The sequence below is a fragment of the Haemaphysalis longicornis genome, unplaced genomic scaffold (assembly GCF_048455015.1).
Source record: "Haemaphysalis longicornis isolate Haplotype H1 unplaced genomic scaffold, Haemaphysalis longicornis Haplotype H1 scaffold_7, whole genome shotgun sequence".
Classification (NCBI taxonomy): Eukaryota; Metazoa; Arthropoda; class Arachnida; order Ixodida; family Ixodidae; genus Haemaphysalis; species Haemaphysalis longicornis.
Genome location: NW_027526422.1, coordinates 126,969,349 through 126,996,560, shown reverse-complemented (window position 1 = coordinate 126,996,560; position 27,212 = coordinate 126,969,349). Strand labels below are relative to the sequence as shown.

At 47.0% G+C, this 27,212-nt stretch overlaps 1 protein-coding gene across 1 annotated transcript in view; it reads left to right on the top strand.

Annotated features, from left to right (window-relative positions):
- LOC144145076 (4-pyridoxate dehydrogenase-like) overlaps positions 1-27,212 on the top strand; it is a 77,496-nt gene that overhangs the window by 41,591 nt on the left and 8,693 nt on the right. The window contains exons 5-9 of the mRNA XM_077676567.1: positions 4,054-4,178; positions 11,482-11,649; positions 15,388-15,532; positions 19,152-19,309; positions 21,293-21,470. Of these exons, the coding sequence (XP_077532693.1) occupies positions 4,054-4,178; positions 11,482-11,649; positions 15,388-15,532; positions 19,152-19,309; positions 21,293-21,470 (774 nt within the window). The remainder of the gene's footprint in view (positions 1-4,053; positions 4,179-11,481; positions 11,650-15,387; positions 15,533-19,151; positions 19,310-21,292; positions 21,471-27,212) is intronic.

Sequence of the window (27,212 nt, the reverse complement as noted above, 5' to 3'; positions counted from 1 at the left end):
AAAAGCAAGGTTGCATGGCGCCACGTTTTATTCATACGGAAAAACATTCTACAAAAATAGAGGATGTCCAACCAAGAAGCACACATAGACGAACAAACGTTATCACGACTTTTATACATTGTATTCATCATACTTCGCGAGTTTTGTGGCAGCTACGGTGCTATTAGGTTATGATTGTACCGAATAGGGAAACTATTTATCGTAATCTTAAAGGCCATTCAGAAAAGCCAGCTGGGAGTACATCAGCTTGAGGACATGAACAATTCAACCATTGCTATAAAGTCGGAGGTTTTGTTGTTTCCTCGTTTCACAAGCGGCTAGCGGAACATTTGGTTTGAAAGAACTGTCGCACAGAAGGACCAGAAGAACCAGCAGCAGAGGAGCGGTGAATAAGCCGTTTATTGACTGGGCACCCCAACAAGGTGTGGAAGCCACAAAAGTATGTGCTGCAGAAGAATTTCCGGTTGTATGCGGAACATATGACAAGTTGATGCTCACATGCAGGGTTTAAGAGAAAGGGACTTGGTAAATATTGGTGCGAACCAGATATTCTGCTTTGCTTGACTAGATTGTTCCACCGCCTGGTCGGACGGGGTGCATATTCCCAGAGGCTTCGCAGCGCAACGCCCCACGTGGCATGTGCCTTCGCGCTATGCAGAACGTTAATTAAACACAGTCACATGCTGCGCAACGAACCTAAAGTGACCTAAAACATACCAAACAGCCATTACTAACGAATAAAACAACTATAGTTGGGTTTAAAAAAAAGTGCAGTAAACAAATTAAAATTTCTGATAGACCTACTGTGGTGGGTCCATAAAAATAGACCCGTCATAAATAATTTACTCCCCGTTATATTGTAAAACTTTAACAGACCTCAACTCCTCAGAACTGTACCTTGAGGCGAGACAGCGCGAACGTAGTAGTCCTTTTAGCAGGAGCTCAATAGAATAACGCACGCAGGACATCACACATGTAACGTGGGGCGCTCTGCAGCGAAGCGTTTGGATTCTTCGAAAAAAAAAGCAGCCCGGGTATGTCATCCTGTGTTTCAACACAAGGACGTGTTTCCTGCTCCTTTCGTATGACACATCGGCAAGGCCTCGAAAAAAAAAAACGACGGTGTGAGGGGACGAAAACAAATTTATCGAAACTTGTCGGGTGCAAACAAGCCCGCATTGCACACTCTTCTGGCAATCGTGCTTGACAGCGAAATAATGTAGTTTTGCCATCGCTCTACTTGCTCTTGGTTCTTGCTCTCTCGACAATATTGTTAGTCTAATTCGATGTTTGGAGAAGCGGAACGCCACGCGGAATGTTTTCGCCAACGCTCTTCTGGGGATGTTACCTTCTTAAGTGGTTTTTGGGCGCTTTGTGTTCTTTATGCTGATTGCGGAGCCCAGCTCGCTCTAATAAGTTTGATTCCTTTAAGAACACTTAGTCGTATTTGGCTGTGTGACAAAATCATGAGGAATAAGGCGCTAAGATTTTTCGCTTGATCTTTCAACCTGACTCAGGACAAAAGATGCGAAGCATCCAGTGCAGAGTGACACTGAAACACAGCATCCTAGACTTCTCGCTTATCGCATATCAAAATTTGGGTGTCAGATTACCCCGTTTGTAGTGCTTACTTAGTAAAGTGCCAACAGCAGTGCTGTGTAACTTGTAACGCCACAGGAAAGTATGCGCACACTACATAGAGAGCTGGTTTACTCATATATCTTATTCTGCTTATAGGGGATGTAAATTATTTCTATGAAATTTGTCGTCAACAACAGAGCCCGCGTTTAATACTCAAGAACGCAAGAAAGAAATGTGGTTCATTTTTCTTTCATAGGAATCGGTAAAACACGAAAGGGCGATGTGCCTTCAAAGGATCAGTTGAATGTTTATTCTGCATAGATATGAACTTGCACATCGCTATTGATATTTCGGCGGTGTGGCACCGTCAGACTTATCAAATCAACATTAGACACTGGATTGCACGCGCCATAGCACTGCGTAAACCCGACTGAAACCACACGCGCTCGCAAACCATGCGAACAAAACCGAACGGGTTGCCAGCGAATCGTTTGGTGAACTCACGGTCCGCTGCAGTGAAAGAGCATGATTTGCGGGGCTGTCTTGTGGGTGTGCTGGGCGAGCGACAACCTGCGGAGGCGTCACTTTCGCTAATGTGCGACCACTGCGTCCCTGCTCCGTGGAGTGTACGGCAGACGGTTGCGTTGCGACGAGCTCAGCTGGCGCCAACTGTCGGCGCTCATTAGCCTCGTGATGCACTACTTCGCTTCACCTCTTCTAGGCGGCAGCACCATCGAAATGGAGTAGGTTATAGGAAAGATATATGGCGCGTTCATAAGGCTGTCTGCGTTTCAGCTCGTAGCGGAGTCGGTAAAGCGCCTGGCACCTCTCGTTGCGGCGACGGAGCGCCCGGCTCGAATCCTTGCGCAGCAGCGCTTTTATGGCGATGTCATTTACTTGACGGATATGACGTCACTCAGATGTTGGATGATCCCGGTATAAAACCAGAGGATGATCCCGGCACCCAAGACTATCCAGAGATGAAGCCACCACCCTGAGAAGTCTTCAGACAAATACATATCCCCACAGCACCCTTCTTCACGCCATTTACCCAACTCAATACCCCGCCACCTGTAATTTCTGTCCTTCTCCTGGCACCCTATATCATCAGGTATGGGAGTGTCAAAGAACCCCGCACCTCCCTCCCAATCCCACCCCATCCTATGAGCAGTGGACGGCTTGCCTGACTAGCCCGGACCTCAGGATCCAGCAAGACCTGGTGACCAGGGCCCGGACAGCCAGCCGCAGCGAGGGTATCCTGGACTAAGGATGCCCTCCACCAGGCGGGCGCCCTAACATCTGCGCCTCAGGCTCGCAAATAAAGATTTATCAATCAATCAATCCCGGTATAAAACACTTTCGTGTTAAAATAATCTCTTTACAGCCAGCAGGCTACGTCGCATAAAACACAACGCAGAGAGAAAATGAGCACGTACGTGAATGTAGAAATATTCAGGTCGTGTGGGGAAAACACGTCGTATGTGAAAAACACAAGGAAATGACTGCGGATTAGCTCAGCTAACCGTGGATATGCAAAGTAAAAGCTTGGCTTAGTCTGGTTAAGTCTTGGTTCCGCTTGGTTAAACATTTTCTTTAGCATTATTGCCGACCACGTCTGAAAGCCGTTCGGTTCCGTGCAACGCTCACACAAGAAGGCCGGGCGAACGCGGCGTTCGCCGGTGTGACCACGGCGTTCATTCATGGCGAATTCACCGTTCTCTTCGCCGGGCGCTAGACGAGTCACGTTGCCCGAAACGACCCAGCGTCGCATGCATGGCAGGCTCCGGGGGTCGTTGGCTTCTTCGGCCGCAGCGGCGGTGGCGACCGCTGTCCGCGCCCGCAGGCGCCAACAGCGGGCCTGGCGAATCACGCGTGCGCTTTGAGTGGTGTGTATCTGGTCAAAAGGTCATTTGCGCATCCTGCGCGAAATAGCTTGACGAAAGCAGTTAAGCTTTGCTTAAAAAGTCACAATTGTGCGAATGCACTGCAACTGTTTGGTGAAAAAAAGCGCATTGAATTTCAAAGGCTGGCTTCGCCAGTCCAGTATAACTAAAGCCATATTAGCGACTACAATGGTAACACAATTTTCTTTGTACGTTTAAATGCGTAGTAGCCATATTTTTCGCATTATTTTGACCGTAACGGCAGTATGTACTTTCATGCATAACATCTTTCTTTCTAGTTTTTTGGTTTCAATATACCGGATTTTTGAAATAGCGATACTTCCGCCTGTGACATGTTTGCATATCATTAAAATAGAATGTAAAATGCCCCTATACTATTTCACTGCGTGGTTTTTCGTATTGTTGACTACTCGACCATTGCCGCTGCTTTACGTTTCAATATTTTGAATCTTGCGTATTTTTATGACGTCCGCAAGCCTATTTTCCCGGCGCCCCCTCAAATCCGGCGCTTTTGCCGATCCCGACCGATCAGGTCACCTGCTACAAATGTGCGTTCTCTTTATCTCAGGTTATTCTCGTGTTCAAAACAACATAAAAAATGGCGAGCGCTCGAGTTCCAGCAAGTCTTTCATTCCGAACGACATTCGCCGTAGAAAGAACCTTGATGTGGCGCTCTATGCCATAGTCACAAAAGTAAGTACGCTTGTATCCCATCTATCGTTTGATACCAAGTGTAGCCTGTGTGATTATCTAGAACACAAACCTTTCTTGAGAGATATTTTTTCGAAAAAATTAGTGCCCTTCCACTCTGTGAATAAGGATGACCTGCGAAGCTGTACGCAGTCCACGGAGTGCACGAAAGAAAATAGGTTTGTCCGTACTTTGCGATTGAGCATACTTCGTAGCCAATTCTTGTCACCATCATCATTAAAAGCCTGGTTGTGTCCACTGCAGGACGAAAGCCTCTCTCAAAGATCTCCAGCTACGCCTAAGGATTCCACGCCAAAGATCTAGCCCATTAGCTGAATGCAACATTGAAGGACCCGAGGTTCAGTGTTGTGGACAAACAATGGAGCTGCTTGTTTTACTTCCGCGTCGTAGGCATCTTACTGTTTGTGTAACACACCATCTCAATCCGCTCGATTACGGAGAGGGCACCGGACAAGTCGCATTGGGCCGTTTGACGCCAACGTTTAAATATCCTGCCAGCACAACGGACATGTCATCAGTAAGGGCATGAAACCGCGCGCACCCCCTCCCCCCCCCCCCCCCCCCTCCCAACCTGCGCCGGTCGGATACCGAGTAGGCGCGCGGGCTTAGACGTAAAAGAAACCTCTAAAAGCCAGTTCAGCTGAACAAGTAACATCCCCCACGTCGGCCTTCCAAGCGGGCAAGTTGCCGCTCATCCGGGAGGAATTGGCAGCTACTCGACGAGCCGGAACTAGAGAACGGAACGGCGGCGGCAACGGCTCCAAGCGAACGACGTGCATCTATTCCATATCGAGTTAAAGCTGGAAAGTCTCGAGCTTTTTTTCTTGCGGCAAACATGACCGTCCGTTTTCCTTCCCCATCGTAGGCGTCTTACGGTCTGTGAAACGCCCCAATTCAGACCGAAACAGCTTGATTACGGAAGACAGCTGATAGTAGGCATTGAGCCATGAGACATCCCCGTTTAAATATCGAACCATCTCAACGGGCACCACCGTCAGCGGCATGAATCCGGGAAGACAGGAAGCTTCGAGGAACTTCCATCCTGGCGAACATGTTTACACGTAGATTCGCGAAGTTTCAATTTCCGTCAGGAAATCTGCCATGTAATTTCAAATCCTTTCCCTCGCCTCCTTCATAATATTCTGCAGCCCTTTAATTCAAATTTGAACGTCCAAGGACCAATTGTTTTACAGATATAAACGTTGTGTTTTTTTTTTCGCCGTGGGGGTTTCCGGGTCGAATTCGTTGTCACGGCAAGTAAAACTACCCTAGCTAACTTCTGCGACAGCGTGGCACCTTCAAAGCCATGCTGGGAATATAGCGGGGGTGTTTCAATAGTATGGCAAGTTAAGTCAGCTTGCTAGACGCAATTTTGGTAAAGTTACAGCCAAAAGCTCAAATGTAAACAACCACAGTCGCCGTAACCCTAACCGGCGTAGTCACCGGTGAAAATCACGGAATAAGAAAGTATATCCACCAGATGGGCCATTTAACCAGTTGAAATATGTTAAAAAACGCTTCCGCTGCATAGGACACGTACTTAGAAACAAGGAAAGGCCCATTAATAACAGCGCTCATCAAAACGCAATGCAAGCAAACCGCAGTAAGCGCATGCCTAAGGCCCAGCCGCAATATTAATTTTGAAATAACAAAATAAAATTATTCGCTAGGACGGGGTTAAGACTGTTGAAAAAGCTAAAGAAGCCCTTCCGCAGCATCGGGCACTAAGTTACGGAGGTGAAAATCTCTAAATCAGTTCAGCGCTACGTCAGAAACACCGTGTCCACACCGGGCTTGGAATACGATGCCGGCCATGGACGAGACAAGTAGCATCGTTAAAATTCAAATAAACCGATAACCCCTATGTGCACGAAAAGCTACAACCACATGCACTGGCCGCCCGAGGAAGGGCGACATATACATATAATCAGTTGTTATGTGGAAAATACGGAAATACAGTTTTTACAAACCTTTCGTGGTCCCTATGTTACTGGGATTTAGAAATCAGAGCGTTGCCTAACTTTTTTCGCCGCCCTGCCAGAAGGTCACCGTTGCTGGCGGAGTGCATGATAAACACTATTCGGCATAGAATAGAGTTAAAAAGGTGGGGAAGGATGCTAATGCAACCTAAGCGGTGTCTTTGGCCGGCCGGCCGACTATCAAACTGGCCATTTTTTAGTAGCGATACACTTGAGCATAGCAGTGGCTTACTTTTTCAACGGCCAGACATTAGTGAACCTGTCAACAGTAAGCCAGCGTTTCGGCTGATTATGTTAGAACCACGAGTATAATCAAAAAGCTCACCGACGATTGTGGTACCGCCTAATGCGAATTTTGAGCGCAGCTTTGCTTCTGCTTCGGAGGCGTGCACCTCTGGATTCTGGCGTCGGTGGCGTTGAGCCTCTGCTCGGGCAGCTGGTTTAGCAGCAGCGGCAGACGACGCAGATCCACCAGTTGCGTCACTCGTTGCTCAGTAAGAACTGGCAGAGAGCGCATTCTCGCGTTCCACAACAGCGCAGAAGATAGGCCTCCGTTCACTAAGAGCTTTATTTCCATGTATGGAATCGCTGGACGCGCTCGCCGCATACGTTAGTGATGACGCGGTGCGATTACCACGCTAATCCGGACATTGTGTGCGCGTGCCTGAACGGTAAGTAATCAAAAAAGTGTCGCTCCACTACCCTTCAAGGGCTTTCGCTTCTCGTTTGCTCTGCCGGTTACAACGACGACGGCGACGCCGCTCAGCCCAGGAACGGGCACCTAGGAGCTGCGCTCTAATATAAAGTTGTAAGGAATAAACATGCCAAAAACATCCGCTTCAGCTTAGGTAACGAAAGGTCAGGACAAGTAAAATAATATTACTCCGGGAAGATGGTTAGTTCTGACCCCAATCACGAGAGAGAACTCCGGCGGAGAATAGGTATGGGTTGGGAAGCACTCGGCAAGCATTTTCAAAAAATGAAACCAATCCACCTTTGTCATTCAAAAGAAAAATCTACAACCAGGGCATACTGCCGGGGATGACATACGGAGCTGAAAGTTGGCCCCTTATTAAACAACGAAAAAGCAAACTTAGGTTGGCTCAACGGGCAATAGAACGAATAATGTTAGGAATAACACTCAGGGACAGAAAACCAGCTCCTTGGACGAGAGAACAAACTAGAGTAGAAGGTATCATAGTTGAAACAGAGAAAAATAAATCCACTTGGGCTGGTAATTTTGTGAGACGAACCGACAACCAGTGGACAACTAGGGTAACAGACTGGATACCAAGGTATGGGTTTAGAAAAAGGGGAAGGCCATTAACCCGATGGAGGGATGAAATAAAGAAATTCGGGGGTAAACTGTGGACTCGAGCACTGCAGGACAGGAGCGGTTGGAGGTCAACGGAAGAGGCCTTCGTCCGGCAGTGGACCTGAGCAGGCTGCCGCTGCTGCTGATGATGATGAGAGTAGGCATATACTGCTTAGCAGTAAAAAGCTTCTAGAGTTTTCAAAGGTATTAATTATTTTTAGTCGTTTAAAAATAAGTTCGATTCACTACCACGACTCTCGAGCAATATTCGGAGTATTAGTTAGCCCATGCAGGAGGGTTTCCTGAAGGGCCAATTGGTACGTTGTACTACGAAGAAAAAACAGCGCCAAAGACAGGACGGAGTAAAGACAGCAAACCACAGGCGCTGCGCCTGTGGTTTGTTGTCTTTACTTCGTCCTGTCTTTCGCGCTGTTTTTTCTTCGTAGCACCACGCAGGAGTTTCACATTTATTTATGCAACCACCCGCTATTTCACCGTGACAGTTCTGTAATTTAACTTTGCACTGCTTTTTCGAGCATATTGCCTGGATTTATCGTCCACGAACCACCCAAGAACTGCTCTCGTCAGAAACCTGCTCACTTGAAGGCAGTAGGAATGGCTCTACTTATTTGGCTGTCGAGGCTGCATTGCAAAAGGCGTGGGAAGACGCTGCTGAGCATTCTTTCTCTATTAAAAAGACAGAGACGAAAGTATGCATTGGAGGCAAGGCGGGCTCTATGCTTGTTAGTGGAAGCGGGCTGAAGGATGTGCTCAGAAGACATGGGCTCTAGATTTGAGAGGGTCTGGTTCTTCCTCGTTACATTTCTGGCAGGAGGAAGAGACTTGTTTGTATCGCGATAAAACGGGAGAGCGTACCTGCCGTTCGAAACTCCTCGAGTAGGAACGCTTGACAGTCCGAACAGGGCGGTTATAGTAAAATGACTGCAGTGCCCTGGGTATTCCATTTTTGTCTTGGTAAATGTGGTCCAGGCTTTGATGATGAAGGTCAAATCCAGTTGCACACAGGCCGGTAGCATGTTATAAAAAGCTCAAAGTAATATCTTTTATGTAAAAAGGGTAACGAACAATTTAAAGAAGGTTTGAAGAACAATATAAAGTACCAGTGGCTTTCCCGCTCCTTGCAAGGTTGCTACCTGTGCGGACAAATATCTCGCAAGCCTGAAAGCAATGTGACATTCGACATGAGGCACGACCACACGTTCGGGCCTCGTAATGTCGTGTTGATCTACGAGATGCCCCTTCCCTTCGCTCCCGCCTCTGTCAGAGCGATAGGCACGTGCGTCAACGACAGAGAGCAGGAGCGTGAAGGCGTAAAAAATGGCCGCGCATCGGCTCCTTTCGTAGCAAATATCGACGAAAGACGATAGTCGACCGGGGCCACTGACAAGTAAATTCTTCTCTCATTCCCGCTCGCCTCTGATGCTGATCCTCTCCCGTCTCGTTCCTCCCGAGATAACACGCTAGAGGTTTGCTCAAGTCAATTTAAATTTACCGCGTTCCACTGCTCCAATTTGGGTGCCGTAATGCCAGCGCTGCCGTACGGCGGAGACGCACGTGAATCGAGGCGCCCTATTACAACGTCTCTATATAGAACCCCGTTGCCTCACGCCACGAGCGTTCCAAGCGGAACGTGGAACCTATCTATTGGAACCTGTCGTTGCAATTGCCGTTTGACTCTTTAAATGCCGCCAGATAGCGCGGACAACAGCAGGCTGCGGTTTTCGGCAGTTGTGGAGCATTTCATTTGCTATCGCAAAAACCAAGCCTCCGTGCACTTTTTAATAAAGGAACACTGCAAATATCAGTTATGCTTTGATTTTTTGCCTTATATTTGCGTAATGTCTTGTTATTGTTCAACAATTTTGACAATTATGAACGTTAACACCGGACGTCGGTTGACTTAGACGTTTAGATTTGGCTGTGGGTATAAAGACTACTGCGTATATTCTGTTTCTCTTTGGCCGGGTGGCTGAATCGAGTAACAGATAGACAGACCGACATACAGACAAACCAACATTTCTGCGTTTAATTTCTGTCCAAGCAAGTCTATAGTCTTTAATATTTGTTTGGGGACACAATGCTTGCGTTCTTACCAGCCAACTATTAGCAGTGTAAATTGAAGCCTGTCTTGAATGGCGTTCAGATTTCGTGTAGAAGTATTTAGGAGCTTTCTGTCACCAGTAGGAGTTTACAAAGTGCGTAGGAGAAGTTATATAAAGCCTTTGGAAGTGTTCGCGAAGGCGTCAGATGTCGCATAGCGCAATAGCAATGCTTTGGCACTGCTGCACAGCACAAGACGGCTTATACTTATGCAGATTCGTTCGGGTGACCTCCTCCAGAATGGTTTAAACTTTGAACGCCAGGATGTTGTCAAATAGGGCGTTTTTACCCCTCGTTAGTTGAATACAGGCAGTTGTTGAGAGCGGGCCCGTCGGACTTTTTTTCGTCGTGGTTTCTTCAGGCTACATTTGAAAAACAAGTTAGAGGGAACACAGTTGCAAGAAAGCGTTCACGAATAACGACTTTTGGTAGAGCTTCTTGTTGTTGTAGAAAGCTTCACGTGATGCTCTACCTGCCCAGTTAACAACCGTGGGGTATAAGGAGCAGTAAGGGAGTGTCTTTAGTCTCGTCACTCTGCCTCCGACAGCTTAAAGTACACCCAATTCCACTCGAAATCGTTCAACAGGCTGTGTGTACACCCCATGACAGCCATGATGCAACGGTCCAAGCTCTGCAAAGATGTAGAGAACAAATATGATGCAACAAGTGACGCATTCGAGGACTCTTCCAGAGCATCGTTCGGGTAAACCGTGATGTCGCCCTGACACAATGCGGTTTGTTCTTCCAACGAGACCGAACCACAGTTGTAAATCGTGGCTAATTTTTATGTGGCAACTGTATGCGGTAAAATGTAGCGGCATGGAAGGGCCACGAAACTGGCGTCGGAGGAGACGACTGACGCAGTAACGCGGATGGTAGCCCAAAGTTGAAATCCCAGTACTGAAAGAAGGTAGCCTTGTGGGCATCAACTTCGCAATTTAGACACAAATATTGGCGAAGACGGAATACAGGCTTTAACCAACCCTGCGGGTCAGGTGCTAAGGCTTTGCGCTGCTCAGCCAAATTAGCTGGGTTTGTGCTCTACCAAAGGGTCCTTGTTTCGAACGAGGCAAATACCAAAACAAGCGTGTGTCGAGGTTTAAGGTCGTCTAAAGTAGTCTGGAGCCCTCCAATACGGCACATCATAACCCAGGTGTAGCTGAGAAAAGCAAGACCCCAAAAAAACAAGAACCCTATGGAGAGGCGTTACGCTTTCAGCGCATGTGAAAACAATGCACCCAGCACCGAAGCTTCGGCCTGAGACAATGGTTTGGTTCGGGGCTACCACAATGCCCCCTAGTGACGGTTCTACGCCACCAAAATATTTCGCCATATGAGAATGTCGAGTGCACGGTTTGACTCAAAAGCTCAGCCTCCACTCTGAAATCAGGAAATTTAAGGCTGGCATCTTGCATTACCGCGCGCCGCAGAGCAGGTAATCGTTTTAGTGGAGTGTGCGCGTTGCTGACGCTCGACAAATTTAATTTGTTGGCTGCAGGAATTCTTCACTCGAGATCACTGTAGTGAACCTAAACCTTGGGGCTACCTTGAGTGTATGTGCGAGAACCTCTTGTTCAACATGTGCTTCATCACACGACACATAGAAAACTGTGTTCAAAAGGCGCGAATCGAAAGCAGAAGGGTTGGGTGGCTGTCCTCTACGAAAGGCCCTAGGAACCTTGTGGTGTCAAATATAAGCAGACACGGCAGTCGGTTTATCCCATTTATGAACATATCAAATGTATCCCTCCTCCATTCGGCAAACCGGGGCTCAGAATAGCTACGACTTTATGTTTTGTAAATGTTTTCTTACTGCTCTTTAAAAAATACTATGCCTTATTTAAATTAACGAATAAATTTTTCTTTTCAGATCGTCTTCGAAGGAAAAACGGCTGTGGGAGTGCAATACAGACGCGGGCTTTCGAGGAAAACAGTTCGAGCTAAGCGGGAGGTTATTCTCTGTGCCGGTGCCATCGGTTCAGCACACCTCCTGTTGCTTTCTGGCGTTGGACCTAAGGCGCAGCTGGAATCTTTTGGGGTGAGAAAAAGCCAACAGTGCGCAGTTGCACACAAAATGCTTTTGTAAGCTAGAGAAAGTTCGTAAGAAGAGTCGCGTGCACTAGTGGCTTCTCTATCTTCTTCTTCATGGACAGCTTAAGCTTTCATTTTTAACAGCGGGGCAGTTGTAGCTGGCCGTAATGTGTGGCGCGTAACGCGTAACGCGTTACAAATACCAAGAATATGCCCCGCGCTCGTCAGCGTGCACATGTGCCTCGCGCTACCGCCAAGCGTCCCCGGCTGGTGCAGTGGCTTTAGCAAAAAAGAAAAAAAGCCCGCGAAAACCCCGAGGAGTACCTCGCGTTGACTAGCAAGCAACACCTGTTTTACGGAACCTCGACCTGGCGCCAGGAGCGCCCGGCATTCCTCGTCCACGTACGCACCGCCGCTGTGCCCCATACTTTCGTCAACCGCTACCACGAATGTTATGCTTGACATGAGGAACACGACGAAATCGATTCATATGACGATGGCTACTACAGGTACAATGCAAAGAGACGACGGAACTATAAATATAAAATAATTTTAAACTTGTTCAAATGCGTGGCGATGAGTCCTTCGGTGCACACGCAGGAAGAAATCCTGCAGCGTCACTGTGATTCTAGCCTTGCGTGAATTAGTGCAGGCCCCGCCAGTTTTTCTTTCGCCTGCTTAAAATGCAGGGAATACTGTTTTTGGACTTCAGCATGACGCACGCGTTATTTCGCTCATTTGCAGAAACGCGCTCCGTCCCCAGATGAGAGGCACAACAAAGCTAAACGAGGACCTTCCATAAAAATTACCGGTGACTGCGGACGCAGTACGCTGGCTAAGGTCCTTGTTTGCTCCGACGTGTCATGTGGTGGCGAATGGGCATATGCAATTGGCGGCGAACAGGGTATGCGCTGGCATGATACCCACACATGCAGTTTATTTTGCAGTCTGTGGGTGGTATTCAGACGGATAAGGCTGGCGCTCCTCTCTCTGAGAAATAGCTTGCATTGAAACACGTCGGCGTGTCGGAGCCAATGGCGCCTTCACGGAAGCACTGGTTGTAAGCAAGGGCATGTGTGGTTCATACAGAGCGGCGAGGTATAGAGCCCGCAGTTCACTCCACTTCAGCGTCAGGACACCTTTCACTGGTACATTTCGTAACAAACTCGCGTAACTTTCCAATCCCGAGACTACACTTCCGGGGTGCTTTTATCAAGGTTACTGGTTGGTGTCCAGCTGTACCAAAGTACCTCCCATATTCTCGTACCCATGGTACAAACCGTCGAGGTGTAACGGTTGCCAGTACACTGGATTTACCGTAGGGGGGGGGGGGTGCCTGTACCATTATTTTATTCTGTTAATGTAACCACAGGCTGTAGAGGTACCTACCACGTCCGCCGCAGTGGAAGTGCGTGTCCAAGGCCCTTATCCCCTTGCGAGACGGGAGGCGATTGTACCCTTTTGACTGGTGGATTCCCAGCGGTCCGAGACCCCACTCGAAGGGTTTCGAGGGACCTATTACATGGCCTCCCTGGCTGTTTGTGGTCGAGCTCCAAGCGTGCGCGTACCATTATCCCTGAAGAAGAAAGTGCATGAAAGCTGCATCTTACCGGTACTCACATACGGGGCAGAAACTTGGAGGCTCACTAAGAGGGTTCAACGTAAATTGAGAACGACTCAAAGAGCAATGGAACGGAAGGTGATAGGTGTAAAATTAAGGGACAAGAAGAGAGCGGAGTGGGTCAGGGAACAAACGCGTGTTAATGACATACTAGTAGAAATTAAAAAGAAGAAATGGACGTGGACAGGGTATGTAATGCGAAGGCAAGATAGCCGATCGTCATTAAGTGTAACAGAGTGGATCCCTAGAGAAGGCAAGCGTGGAAGGGGGCGGCAGAAAGTTAGATGGGCAGATGAGTTCAATAAGCCGGCGGGAATAAATTGGTCGTAGGTAGCACAGGACCTGGATAATAGGAGATTAATGGGGGAGGCCTTTGCCCTGCAGTGGGTGGAGGTAGGCTGGTGATGATGATGAACACAGTCAGAAAAAGCACGATCACTCGTGATATCACTGGTCGCTGGGGAAATCACGTCAAGCGTACGGACAAGGGAGTTGGTCAGTTAGCTGACATGCGAGTTCTTTTCATCCATCATTACATCCAAATTACGCACTACAGTTGCGCGTTTTAAGGGTTCGCCGTAGAGACAGTACACAAAAGTTAGCGGGGAAGTCTCTCGTGATATCCCGATAGGTTTTGGGAAATTCCGCTTTAAATAGTACCAGTCGCGTCATGCCAAAATTGCGTTGATGCCGTTTCGCAGCAGGACGCGATCGTCTGGTGCAGAAACCGTGCGAGAAAGCTTGATATCATTACCATACTTAGAGAGCGAACAGGGCCTTAATAACAAGTTGCATGCCTTTAACATAAATGTTAAAGATAAGAGGGACGAGTGTCGAGCCTTGAGGTACCCCTACCTGAAATCATCGTGATAAGCCGGTAGGTAACATCTTCATAAGAAACGCAATTAGACATGTTTCTTCAAGTAACGGCCAAACCACTGGCAGAACTCGCGGTTCAGACCGCAAGCGGACAATTTTCGAAGCAGTATTTCTTGATTAACAGGGCAAAAGACTGTGCTACATTAGAGATATGCTGTATCAACCTGTTGGCAAGTGAGCGCAGGAGGGCCGATGTTGTTCAGAAAACAGGCGAGATTTGATTCTACTGACCTTCCGGGCATGAAGCTGTGTTGGTTAGAATAGATTAATGCACGCATTGGTGCCAAAAGGTATCCACGTATGACTTCTTCGAAGACTTTGGAAAACGAGGATAGAGAGATTGGACTATATATTCCGGGCATTGTAGCCCTTCCGTGTTTGTGCAAATGCGAGATAGCGCCTAATTTCCAGACTGTCGGAAAAAGGAGGCACTTAAACTGCCACGTAATTTGTCTGTGACGGGTTCACCATTACTGCTGCCATTCAAATGCTGACGTAAAAACCAAAATAAATCTGAAATTAATAGGCTTAAAAATTACGACTTCTAGGTAGCATTAGCGCAGAATTCTAATAAACATATACTGGTGCCAACCAATATGTCGTTAGAACTCGCGAAGATAGATTCCATTGAATCGTCAGGTCGTATGCACATCCATTGTATTTATTTTGTTTCAGCGTCGTTTGATCGTCGCGGAGCTATTTTATTTCCCCGGTTTCTTCATTTTCGCTGTTAAAAATAGATGTGAATGAATACCCTCAACGCGATTCCAAAATACTTGTAGTTATTACAACAGGACCGAAAATTATTGATAAAGGGTGCGCAAGCTCAGAGCTAAGTCAAATTACTTTGCAGCATTCTTTAAAGGTACTTTGGTATACAAATAAGAGACCGTGTGCCCTGGCTGATGTAGCTCAGTGGGACGGCTTCTGAACACAATTGTTGAGTTCACCCTTGAGTTATTATTAGGTGCTTGTGAAAATGTGAAGCACGAGCTAGGCAGCAACTCATTTAGGGACTGGGAAGTTAAACCTAAACCTTAAATAATTGGGACAACGATTTCCCCGGAATTTTGTAAAGTAGCCCTATTTACAAAGTTACTGATAGTGATAGTAACCTAAGCCTTCGCGATAAAATCTAATTTTGTGAATGCAGGGGTATTTATTACGTTTTTATTGTTTTTGTTTGTCTCCTAGTCCATGTTCTTAATTCTTATTCACGGTATTGTGTTCTTTTTGCCTTTGCAGATAAAAGTGGTCGCAGATCTTCCAGTTGGAGAAAATATGTTCGACCACCTTACCGTTAACGGAATCGCAGCCACGGCGAAAGAAAACATAATTATCAACTACTACGCGCCGAGCACAATTCCTGATTATTCACTTCGAAGGACAGGTAAAGAGACCTGGTGATAAGCACATCAAGTAAAATGGGCCACTTACTGCAGAAATGCGTCTCCGTTCCACATACAGTATTCAACATGCCTAACCCTGCCAATTAAAGTTTAGGTACAGGTGTCATAAAAAGTAATTGGAACACGGTCTCCTAGATTTACCGAACTTTCTTCTTCCGGGAACTGCCTGGCTGTATTGGTGTGCGTTTAATCGAGTCTTGACAAATAGAAAATGCGTACTGTAAACCGATAATGGCTCTATTAAAGCCAGCAAGAAATATTTTGTGAAGTTCACAAATTCTTGTTCTAACTTCTTATGAGGGCACCTGTACCTGCATTTGCGAGTACCTTTTCGCAATGCACTTAGCGCAACTTCAGCTGAAGGACGCCAGGTTTTTTCAGACTAGGATAAGGCTTAGATGGTGCAAACTATTTTCCATAAGCGGCCAAGAAAGGGGGGAAAATAGAAGCAAACAAGGCATTTCGGCGGCGCGCGCGCCTTCCGCTTCCGACGGAAAGCGTTGCCTGTGCGCGATGGGGTATTAACATCACTTGGCACGGTGTGCTTCGCTCCGCAGTACAAGAGTGGTCGTCACCATGTGCTTACTTTTAGCGGACCTTTCAACTAACTGTTTCAGCCTATGCTGAGGTGACGTTCAAGGCTCAAACGTCGCTTGGTCAGCACTGTGGTTTGGTTGGTCAGGGGACAACTAAAAAAATTGGGCCCATCTCCCCGCGAGGGGGAATCGAGTAAATGCGTCGCATAGGGGGTGGGTGTATTGCGTTAACGTTTAGTGTTTCGGGAGTTGGTGGTAGTGAATGCGTTGTATCAGCAGCTTCTTGACGTAGTTTGAATGAGTCAAGGATATAAGGCGCGTTCGTAGCCTCCCATTCTGTGTCGGCTTTGTGGCGCAGTGGGTAGAGCACCATGTACATTGCGTTCCGCCCGCAGGGTCGAGGGATCGAAACCAGGCGCTGGATAGTATTTTTTTTATATAGTGTAGGGGGAGGGGTGCGGATAGCGACGGTGCGGACTACGACGGACGTCAACGCGGGTGACATCGTGAGTTACTGAAATGCTCTGCATTTAAAAAGCGAGCAAAAGTCACCGACAGCCCATTGCACGGAACGGTGTGGCGAAATTGTAGTGGGGTTGCAGCATTTTTTTTTTTTCGTTGCATCGCTTCCCAACAGACACCGAGTTGAGACTCGGTGTCGCGGATAAACCGCAAAGTCTTTGTACCAACGACCAACTCTTTCGTCTGCTGGGTGCACTTCTTGAACGGCAAGCTAACGCAACAAAATACATTTATCACAGGCCAAGCTGTGAAGATGGCGACAAAGCGGAAACCCTTTAAATGTTACAAGTCACTTTATCCTTTACATTTTAACATTATAATCAATTCTGGTTCCTTGTAATCAATTTAAAATAGCGAACATTGTTGGGGCATTGCACCAGTTGGCGTTTACTATCCCCTTTTCATCCACTCTAACCTTCACAAAAATCCCGGGCCATATCCACTAACGTGATGGCGTTAGTTTAGTTTTTTTAGTACGCGTTACGTTCTAGCGCGAGGCGTAAGCGAGTTCCTCAGTGTTTTAGTACCGTGGATACATGAGACGACGATTACGACGACGATGATGACGACAGGACACGCCAACAGCCCCAGCCCATAGGGGACTTCGCCCCTAAAATCACTACGTTTTGTTTGCTTTTTTATCAGGAGAACGCATTACACTGCGAAACGATATGGAATGGTAACTTTATTCTTTGACACTGCTAATGGATAGCAGGATAAGCGGCAGCACAATGTAGAAACGCAGCTCGAGATACGCGAACGTTTTATTTGGAAAATAGCTCAACCAGGGCACAACGCGGTTAACGGAAAACTTTCTCACCCTTTAGCGTTGCCACGAAGTCTAAAGTACTACAATTACTAACAGCCATAGCTGATCGCGTACAACACTCATTGTGCAAGCAGAGGGTCCACAAAGATCGGCTCCGAGTGGCAGTGCGCATACGCTGCGTGCAGTTAGGCAAATTCTGATCCCAACATTCCAGTAGTAGTTTGACTGGTGCGGACGCGCTATTTTTCCGCCCAGCTAATAAATATTTGTCAACAAGCGTCATAACTCTAGTTAAGAATGATCTTATTGTATTGCTATGTCAACAGCATGGTAATCACATTGTGGAAAGTCCATCGCGAGCGCGGGTCAGCGAGACCCACACTCTGTGCTCGTTGCACATTCGACATCCGCGATTCCACAGACATGACTAATCGGCGAACATAACAGACCAGGTGGCATTGAAAATACGTATTTACTCCCTGAAATTGATTTTTATGTCAGTCGGCGCCATACCGGTAGCGTTTCCATCGCGGAACTGAGGATGCCACCGGCACCACCACCGCTGCCACAGCTGCTGGCAACAGCCGTGGTCGGAATCTCCCACTTGAGCACCGAATTAGGACCTGAAATACACTGGTGTGTTCTTCCGCAGATGATAAAAAACAAAATAGAACACGCACACGCAAGCACTGCCGCCGCTAACGTAACGCCAAGCCTCTACGGTTCATAGGGCAACGCACGGACACCGAACAGAGGCACGGAAAGAACGGAGCACTTAATAGCTCAATATGGCGTTGCGGCGTTCGCTTCACAGACGCCGCTCGTGTCTGGTCGGAAAAAGCAAAATGGCGGGTCCTGCATTTAGAAAGGAAAATGGTGTATACTATAAAAAAGCAGAAATCTCGTAAAACAAGTTGGCATAATGTTAAAAAAATTGGTAATCAGACTAATGAAGAAGCCCTGTGCGTGCATACAAGACGCACAAACACAAAAACTAGTATAACTGCACTAAAAGAACATTAAGAAATGAGACACAACAGAAAAATGTACAGTGCATCATACAGCAGCATCAAATAAAACAGAAATTTCCTTACATATAATAGCATGGGCACGCAAAGAACACTAAAGCAGAAAAACATCGCCTTTCCCTTCCGAGTCATGACTGCGCCCACAATTTCATGGCAGAAATCTTTGCTTTCCAAGGGGAGGAGAGGCAAATCATGTTCTGGTGTCTGCCTTTCTCACGTACCCCTTACCTGGACTGTAATTTTTGTTTCGCCTATTTAAGAGCTAAAACTAACACAAGGGCCTCTGGCGAGTAAAAGGTTAATTCGTCGTGGCACGGTGAGAAGTAATATGGCCTCCTCTTACAACACTTATGGACATACTTCAATACTGCTGCATCTGGTGCGTCTTATGGTGGTTCAACGAAGTTGTCATAGGGCAGTTATGCCGCTCCTCGGTGCAGAGTTCCCATTTGTCTGCAGTATGGTAACCGAAGTCTACAAAAATATCATGAGCGAAAAACGACGAAAAGGGAGCAAATACCATTTAAAAATACAAAGAATGTAAGATATTGACAGGACAAGCACTAATGGTTTGCATACCAATTGCGAAACCAGATTTACGTAACCCATTTAAAATATTTTTGTTTAATATCAACGCGGTCAGAGTGTCCACATAGACAAACCTTTTTGGGATGATAGCTATGTGCAAAACGCCTTAGTCAGGTGAAGAGTGTTTTGCAACTTTTTTGGGCGTGTTCACTTTCAGGACCTCTGATCCATGCATTCGGAGTGGAATGCATCGCATTTGTGAGCACCGCGAACACGGAGCCAGACTACCCGGACATTCAGTTTCTGCTCGTCACATTGAATCCAACCACAATCGAAGCGGAGTACCTGGCCCCCATAATAGGAATATCCAAAGAGGTTCGTTCGAGTTTATTTCAACCTGGTTTTTTTTCTACTTACAAATGCAGACGTATTCTTAGGCGGCGGCAGGACACAGGAAGTGAACCATGAAAGGTGTGAGTGATGTATTTACTATAGCACATGGTGACGGCCATTAGAGAGCCCGCAGAGCTGTCTATTCTTCTCCGGAGATTGGGCCCACAGCTCTTTTCATCTTCCCGTGACACATCGCCCTCTTCGAAAACGACCATCCCGGTCGATCGACGGTCGCAGACAACTTACAGAGGCGGTGGCGATGGGCGATGAGAGGAAAAGTTGAAAAGTCCTCGCCGCCACGGACCAGGATTATGGTCCTAATGAGCACTGGCCCCGGGACAACAATGTCAACGAATGCAGTGAAGCAAACTCCAAAGGCCTCGGGGACATGCCGGAGTCGTCGGCAGGGGAACGGTGTTGTCGTCTGTTGAGGTCGCGGCTGGTCACGTCGGTTGGTCTCGGCTGGGACACGGGGCTGGGGAATGGTGCATCTATGCCTCACCCGCGATGGCGCCGACCGACGCCATCCAAGAGATGTTTAGCATCCGACACGAAATGAAGATGAGGCTAGAGTGAGGGTGAACTCCGCCACTTCCAGCGAAGCATGTTACGTGGCGGCAGGGCACAGGAAATCAACCGTGAAAGATGCGAGTGATGTATTTACACTTACACGCTTGTGGCTGCTTTTTAAAGTGAAGATTTAGTGTTCTTACTGATGGCGTCTGTATTGTGAATATGCCCTGCAGGAAAGCCAACTTTATTCGATGATGATGATGATTGTGGGTGAAGTGTAGCAAAATTAAAACGCTTCCTGCGAAACTTGGCCTCCCCCGGTAAAGGTTGACGTGCCAAAGGGGGTGGAAGTGACGCTGGCGTATGACAGCGCCAAGTATATAGGCCGAACATCATGTTGTGAGGTGAATATCGACAGCCGTTACCCAAACGCCGACGTAGGATGAGAGTGGCGTTGGTCTGCGTTCGGCCTAACGTTAGGCCTAGGGCACGTCTTGGGGTTTTACACCTCGAACAAGCACCCACTAAAGAAAATGCCACCTAAATGCCAAGAAGCAGGTACCGATTTGCTCCGTACAACCCAAGCCCAATCTTAGGCCTATGGAGTAAACACCCGAAAGTTACTGTGGGTTTTCTAGGAAAGTGGTGCACCCCACCAGAGTAGCACACACTCACAGGGTGGGTATGCACTACCAAAAAATCCACCACAAGTAAACTTCGCGTTCAACCATAGTCGTCGTTAGGCGGAATGGTGCGTGATTTTTTCCAACCTCCGTCTAAAAGTTCCGACAGCGCAGCGATAAGAGAAGAACGCATTTGCTCCCGAGACCGTTTCAGCGGTAATGATTGGCTCAAGTGCTTACCTGAACAACTACTTTTGTTCCGGTGGAGGGCTCGTCAGTAGAAAGGAACATGTTTGCATTCCACACTACACGTCAGGGCAAATTATCCGGGATGAAAGTAATATTACAAAAGATTTGGTGATGTCCTGCTGAAGAAAGAACTATAACAAGAGACGACAATGAAAAAAGGATTCGCCGTCTACTTCCCCTACCTCCGGACACAAGAACGTATTGCGCACAGTGGTACTAATTGGTGGCGAAGCGTATGCAGTCGAAACCACGTCGCGGCGCAGCCAGAAGGCGTTCGTAGATTGTCGTGAAGCTGCACAAACAATTTATAACTTTTAAATTGCAATATTACCAACTGTAACTATCCACCCATGTAGCATATTATCGAAATAGCACTGCCGCATGTACCATCGAGGGCGTAACTTAAAGCCAGGTTAAATTGTTAAGGCTGAATGATTCATGCGATGGGCCGCTCACTGAGATTGATTAGTGCTGCATGGAAGGTATTAACCAGAGCACCACACGGTGCGAACAGATCAGGAAAAAAAGCAAAGTGTGCTTGGGGAAGCAGCTGTGTTTTAAGCCTTGCTCGTTCTTTCAGATGTTCGACGGCTACTACAAGAAGAAACGCGGCGAATATGTACTGATGATAGTACCGATACTTCTACACCCGAAATCACGAGGCTTCATAAAGCTCAGAAGCGCCGACCCGGATAAGTACCCAATTATCGATCCACAGTTTTTATCGAATCCCGATGACCTTGACAGCCTGGTTAAAGGTGAGTTACCATGGTTACTTCAGTTGAATTCAGTTACCACTTCGGTGCCATTTTCCGTAGCAAGAAGACTGAGACATAACTACAGTGACTGAGAGCAGATTTCAGTAATAAAGGGGCGGTGATTTGAACTACACTTTAGAGAGCCCCTGCAGCACTTACCATTGACTACTCGGAAGGTATTTTGGGTTAAAGTTTATGGTTCCAGAAATGTCTGCCTGCAAGAATGATAAAAATCCCTTCACTATCACCGAAACTGCGCGCGATGAGAACTCGCGCATAATTGTTCCCTTTCAACTCGACCACGGACTACGAGACGAAAGCTGCAAGCTCTCTCTCGTAGAGGGGATGCGGCTCGCGGAGTTCTCTTCGGGGGGCCTTCGATATATCACACGCCGGGGCGTTCTCTCCTTTTCTCCGCAAGGTGCAGAGGTCTATTTTGAGGTCTGATGCCACAAAAAAGCAGCCATGGCTGCCTGCTCTCAAGTACAGTGTTTCGCAAGGGTGCGCTCAGTCTAGTAGGGCGTTTTCGCAGAAATAAACGTTTGTTGTCGAGTGGTATCTTAGAAAGGGGAGTATTGACCTCGTCACTCAAACTCCGCGATTATTCAAAACACGAAAGAAACGCGAAAACTGTACGTAAAGGTTAGTGCACAGCGCCGACGATGGCAGATCGTCACAGGAAATGCGAGAAATAAGCCGCGAAGTCGACCAGCGACAGCCAATAGGACAGCTATGGCCGCAATGATGTCGTTTAGGCCATGTCAGGGGTGCATAATGACGAAAATTGAAGAGAGCGCGGTTGGTTTTTCCGCGTCTTTCACAGCGATTTGCGCGCTCACCGCATAACGTGCACGTGTAATATTTGGCTCAGGTATTACTGGCAGTGTAATCTAAACGTCGCGCAGGCTTAGTTGCGCTGCTCAGTGTTGCATGGTCCCTTTGAGGCGAATCTTTAGTGTTCAAACTGATGGCGTGTGTAACACGAAAACGCCGAAGGGGAAGAAAAAAAACTCCCACCTCCCCTCGCGGGAACCCCTGTGTAGATGCGACGCATAAGGGGTTCACATTGCAGCGTTGGACAGCGGAGGAACGGCGCTAGAACGATGGAGCGGAGCGGCGCAGGCACCGCGTTTTATAGCGCGCATAACGGTGAGGGGACGCGCCGGCGCCAGTGCGTCTGCCGCGGCTATGACGCAACACAATCCAACACAATCCACTTTAATCCAATCCAATCCAATCCAAACCCAATCCAATCCAATCCAAGCCAAGCCAAGCCAAGCCAAGCCAAGCCAAGCTAAGCCAAGCCAAGATAAGCCAAGCCAATCCAATCGAATCCAATCCCATGCCCCTCGCGAGAGAGTGTTCGCTATCGGAGATGAGAGGGGGTGAGCGGTGGAGAGGGAAGCTGCGCGGCGAGGAGAATGGGGGAGGGGTGGACGCCGACAACAACGACGCCGACGCCGGATGCATGGACAAGGCGGGTGAATGAGATGCGTGGCATCTAAAAATGCTTCCCGGGGCCGGAGTAAAACCTGCGTCCCTCGCGTTATGAAGCCGGCGTCTATCCGATTGATCCATTTCGAATTTCGACATGGTCCAAGCGGTTTGGAAAACTTAGACGGCAACCAAAGCATCCGTTACGAGAAAGCTTCGCGTTCGACCATCGTCGTCGCTTAACTGAGGGGTGCACGATTTGTTGATATCTTCCCTACGAATACAGAATTATTAACTTCGCATTATATTTTTAGGCATGGTTAGCCCTGCTCTGCAAACGGAATAAAAATCGTTGGGACATCAAATGCACATCCTAGTTTAAATTCCACGAGAAATCTTTCTTTGGCTCATTGGCGCCGTTTGAGGGGTCGAAATTAGCCGTACCTGCGGAAGAGGGGCTTTTCTGCGGATTTTTAACACTGTGATGGGCTCTGAGTTACGTGCACACATTGTTGTGGTCGCCATTTGAATTAATTGCGCACTAATCAGCACAGTGACTGAACATGTTGGTTGGCTCTAATGCTTGATTTGATTCATGGAACGCAAGGCACGGGAAGCCGCGTTTGAGAGTGACCCAAGCACTTGCAAAAGGGGTTATCTCTCTGTCAGCGATTAGGATGGAGTGCCTCCACGTCAGGCTCTATAAAAAGATTCTCCGCAAGCACTGGAACCTCGCCCATTAATTTTTAAGGTACAGGGCTTACATGTGTCCTTGGAAGGTTTACGTCAAACGACCTGGCGTGGACACAACTGACACAATACCCAACGTAACCCGGGTAGCTCCACAAGCGAATTAAAGCATGCAGGCCGTGTATAGGATAAAAATAATGATTACAGAAGCTAACTGAACACTGGCTAGTTATTGATTGTGATAATTACTTTGCGTGAAACGTAAAGTGAGATAAGGGAGAGTGAGTGATGACGGAGTAATGATTAATTCGTGATTTATAGTAGTGATTGGTAAGGTTTTATTTGGGGAACTAAAGCGAAGTAACCTAGAATAAACAAAAAAAAAACAATATTGTTCGGCAGTTAAATGGATGAAGGCGAAATAAGACACAAAAGAGGTAAATTAAGTTGAATTAGGTTATATTGCGTTGAATTAGACCAATTTAAGCGAATTAAGACGTTAAAGTTGATTGATATGGGATAAAGTAGATTACTGTGGGAACAACCTGGTTGACGAGAAATAAAACGAATTCAGGTCGAAAAAATGAGAATAAAGTGTTAAAGGAGAAATGAAATGGATAAAAGATTGTAAAAACCGTTGCCGTTGCATCTAGGGTCGGCGTGCTAATACAATTCACACCTGAGGATGGTACGTCAGACTTACGCCTTCCAAGCATGTAAGCAGACTGAAGTGTTCTAAGAATTTTTTTAATTATATACTATTTTTTTGCAAACAGTACTGGAGTACTCGCATGAGCACAAGCGGCGACAAAGTTATTTGAAAGCCGTTTACTCTGCTCGGTAGGGGAGCACTGCCGTGCAGGTTATCAGGGCCGTGCCCTAAATTCGCACATTCTACTTTCCCAATTGCTTTTCGTTTTACTTACCATAAAATAATCCACGTACTCTAAAACAACAAGTTGCACGAACTTCAAAGAAGCAAAGGGACCCCATACATTTGCACCTATGTATTCCGCAAAAAAAAAAAAGGCTCACTTCCGATTACACAAGTTCAGTCAAAGCTGCTCGCACGCAACGCTGCGATGACCTCGGCACGCATGCGCTAGTTTCTGTCATTTTAGAACTTCGTTGCACGCGCAAGAAGGGACACCACCATCCCTAAAGGCTTCATTCATACACCTGTGCAACGTAAGCGTCCGCGCTTTGTTTGAAACAACAAAAAGCTTCAGTCCAGTCGTCGTCGCCTCCTATAGGTCCATACCTTCCACAGCGTTATGAACGACATGTGAGGGCGAAAAAACAACCTCTTGATACATGTGGCTAGTAACAGAATTGAGAACGGGTGGACCCCACTCAAAGGGCGAGGCAGTGGAAGTGGTAAGCGAATATATCTACTTAGGCCACGTTGTGACCCCGGATCCCAACCATGAGGCAGAGATAATTAGAAGGATAAGAATGGGGTGGATTGCATACGACAGACATTCTCAGATAATGAATAGCAGCCTACCCATATCGCTGAAGTAGAAAGTGTGTGACAGCTGCATCTTACCGGTACTCACCTACGGGGCAGAAACGTGGAGGCTCACTAAGAGGGTTCAACTTAAATTGAGAACGACTCAACTGGCAATGGAGCGGAAAATGATAGGTGTAACATTAAGGGACAAGAAGAAAGCGGAGTGGGTCAGGGAACAAACGCGTGTTAAGGACATATTATTAAAAATTAAGAAGAAGAAGTGGACGTGGACAGGGCATGTATTGCGAAGGCAAGATAACCGTTGGTCATTAAGGGTAACAGAGTGGATCACTAGAGAAGGCAAGCTTTGCAGGGGGCGGCAGAAAGTTAGGTGGGCAGATGAGATTAAGAAGTTTGCGGGGATAAATTGGTCAGATTTGGCACTGGACCGGGGTAATTGGAGAATAATGGGAGTGGCCTTTGCCCTGCAGTGGGCGTAGATAGGCTGGTGATGATGGTGACCTCACTGGCCGCACGCGACGCGAGGCTGAGGAGACACTTGCTGCGTTTGTCGTCTTCGTTCTCCACCATTACGGACCGAACTACATCGTTCCAGGACAACACCGTTCGGCCCCGTTGCATTCAAACCCTCTTCCTTCCCGAAACCCTATCCAGCACACGCCACAAGACGACAATTACTGGTACTAAACATTTCCTCATTAAGACAACACAATTGCTCTTTTAATAGACAACAACCCAATTTAAACTGTAAGTAAAACGATGACCAATTCTAGTGTCTTAATGTGTTATTTAAAATTAACTGTACTCTATAGCTTAGGTGTGGGAAGATTCGGCGCTGCTTAAAAGTGGGCTTATAGATTGTGTGCCGCCTTGCAGGTTGGCTGTATTCTGATGTTCCCAGGTTTCGCGAGACTGTTCTATTACGGTTCCTATATCATTACTAAACATTACTAAACATTTACACCGGGGGAGAACTGTGGATAACCTTATTAGTATGGTAGGATGGGAAATTAAACATTGTATTGCAGCTAAAGGGCTCAACAAGTCTCAAGTTCAACGAAACATGCCACTCACAACAAACAACGCTTCATGAACTAGACAGGCCGCTTAGTGCCCCTCATGTTTCAACGAAATTCGAGATACGGCATGACAGCTGACGCATCTCTGTGAAAAAGAAGTTTCACGGAGTCTTGTACTGACCACTCTTATTATCTAAGGCGACTACAATTAATGCTTAATGCTTGCATCTTTCAAAATTTATGCATTACATAAGCAACGTACGGAAGCGATTTCGAGACGCTCAGCGTATGTGTACTTTGGAAGACGCACTCGTTAAATGTATTCGTAGAGTGCTTTATTATAGAAACTGAAACAGCTTTCCGTAGATAATTATGTCTGCATTGAAACAAGACAATTTCATTCATTTGATTCATTATAAATAGTCAGTCGTGGTCATTTTCATTTTAAATCGTGGTCACGTCATATTTCCGAAAAGACGTGCTATGTTTGTAAAACAATTGCGAAAATATCTGTCGACCCCGTGACGTCCATCCCGGTCTTCATCTGACCAATTTAAATACATTAACCCGTCGCAATGGCTCAGCCGCCCATGCGATTTGCTGCAGAGCTCAATCACACTGCTTCGACCCTGCAGCATCGGTCGTTTTTCTCGCCGGGGCAAATCGCGAAAATAAAGGGGTTTTTTGGGGGGAAGGGCGGTAAGCTCTCAAGGGGTGTGAAGGCGAAAGCCTAGTTGAAATTTTTGATTATTTATTTTATTTATTCATGACACCCTCATGGCCAAAGGCATTACAGAGGGGAGGGGGGGCGGGTAGAATACTAGCAAACAAATAAGGAAAAAAATAAATTACAATATAAGCTAATTATACAATGTTAGCTAAATCACCGAGAAAAAAAAAAACTCACGAGCATAACTGTTATTAATGGGCTGAGGAGCACGCAGGCAGAGACGAACGCTGTTTAAAACGTTGAAGATATATTTAACAAGATGAAGGACAAGCACAGGAGGGGAGCAAATAGACGATGGCACAACACAGTCTGCAGCTACACAATATAATCTGGCAGTTCGGAAGGTCCTAGAGATACCCGATAGTGAGTGAGCTAACGTTCCGTCGCGACGTGTT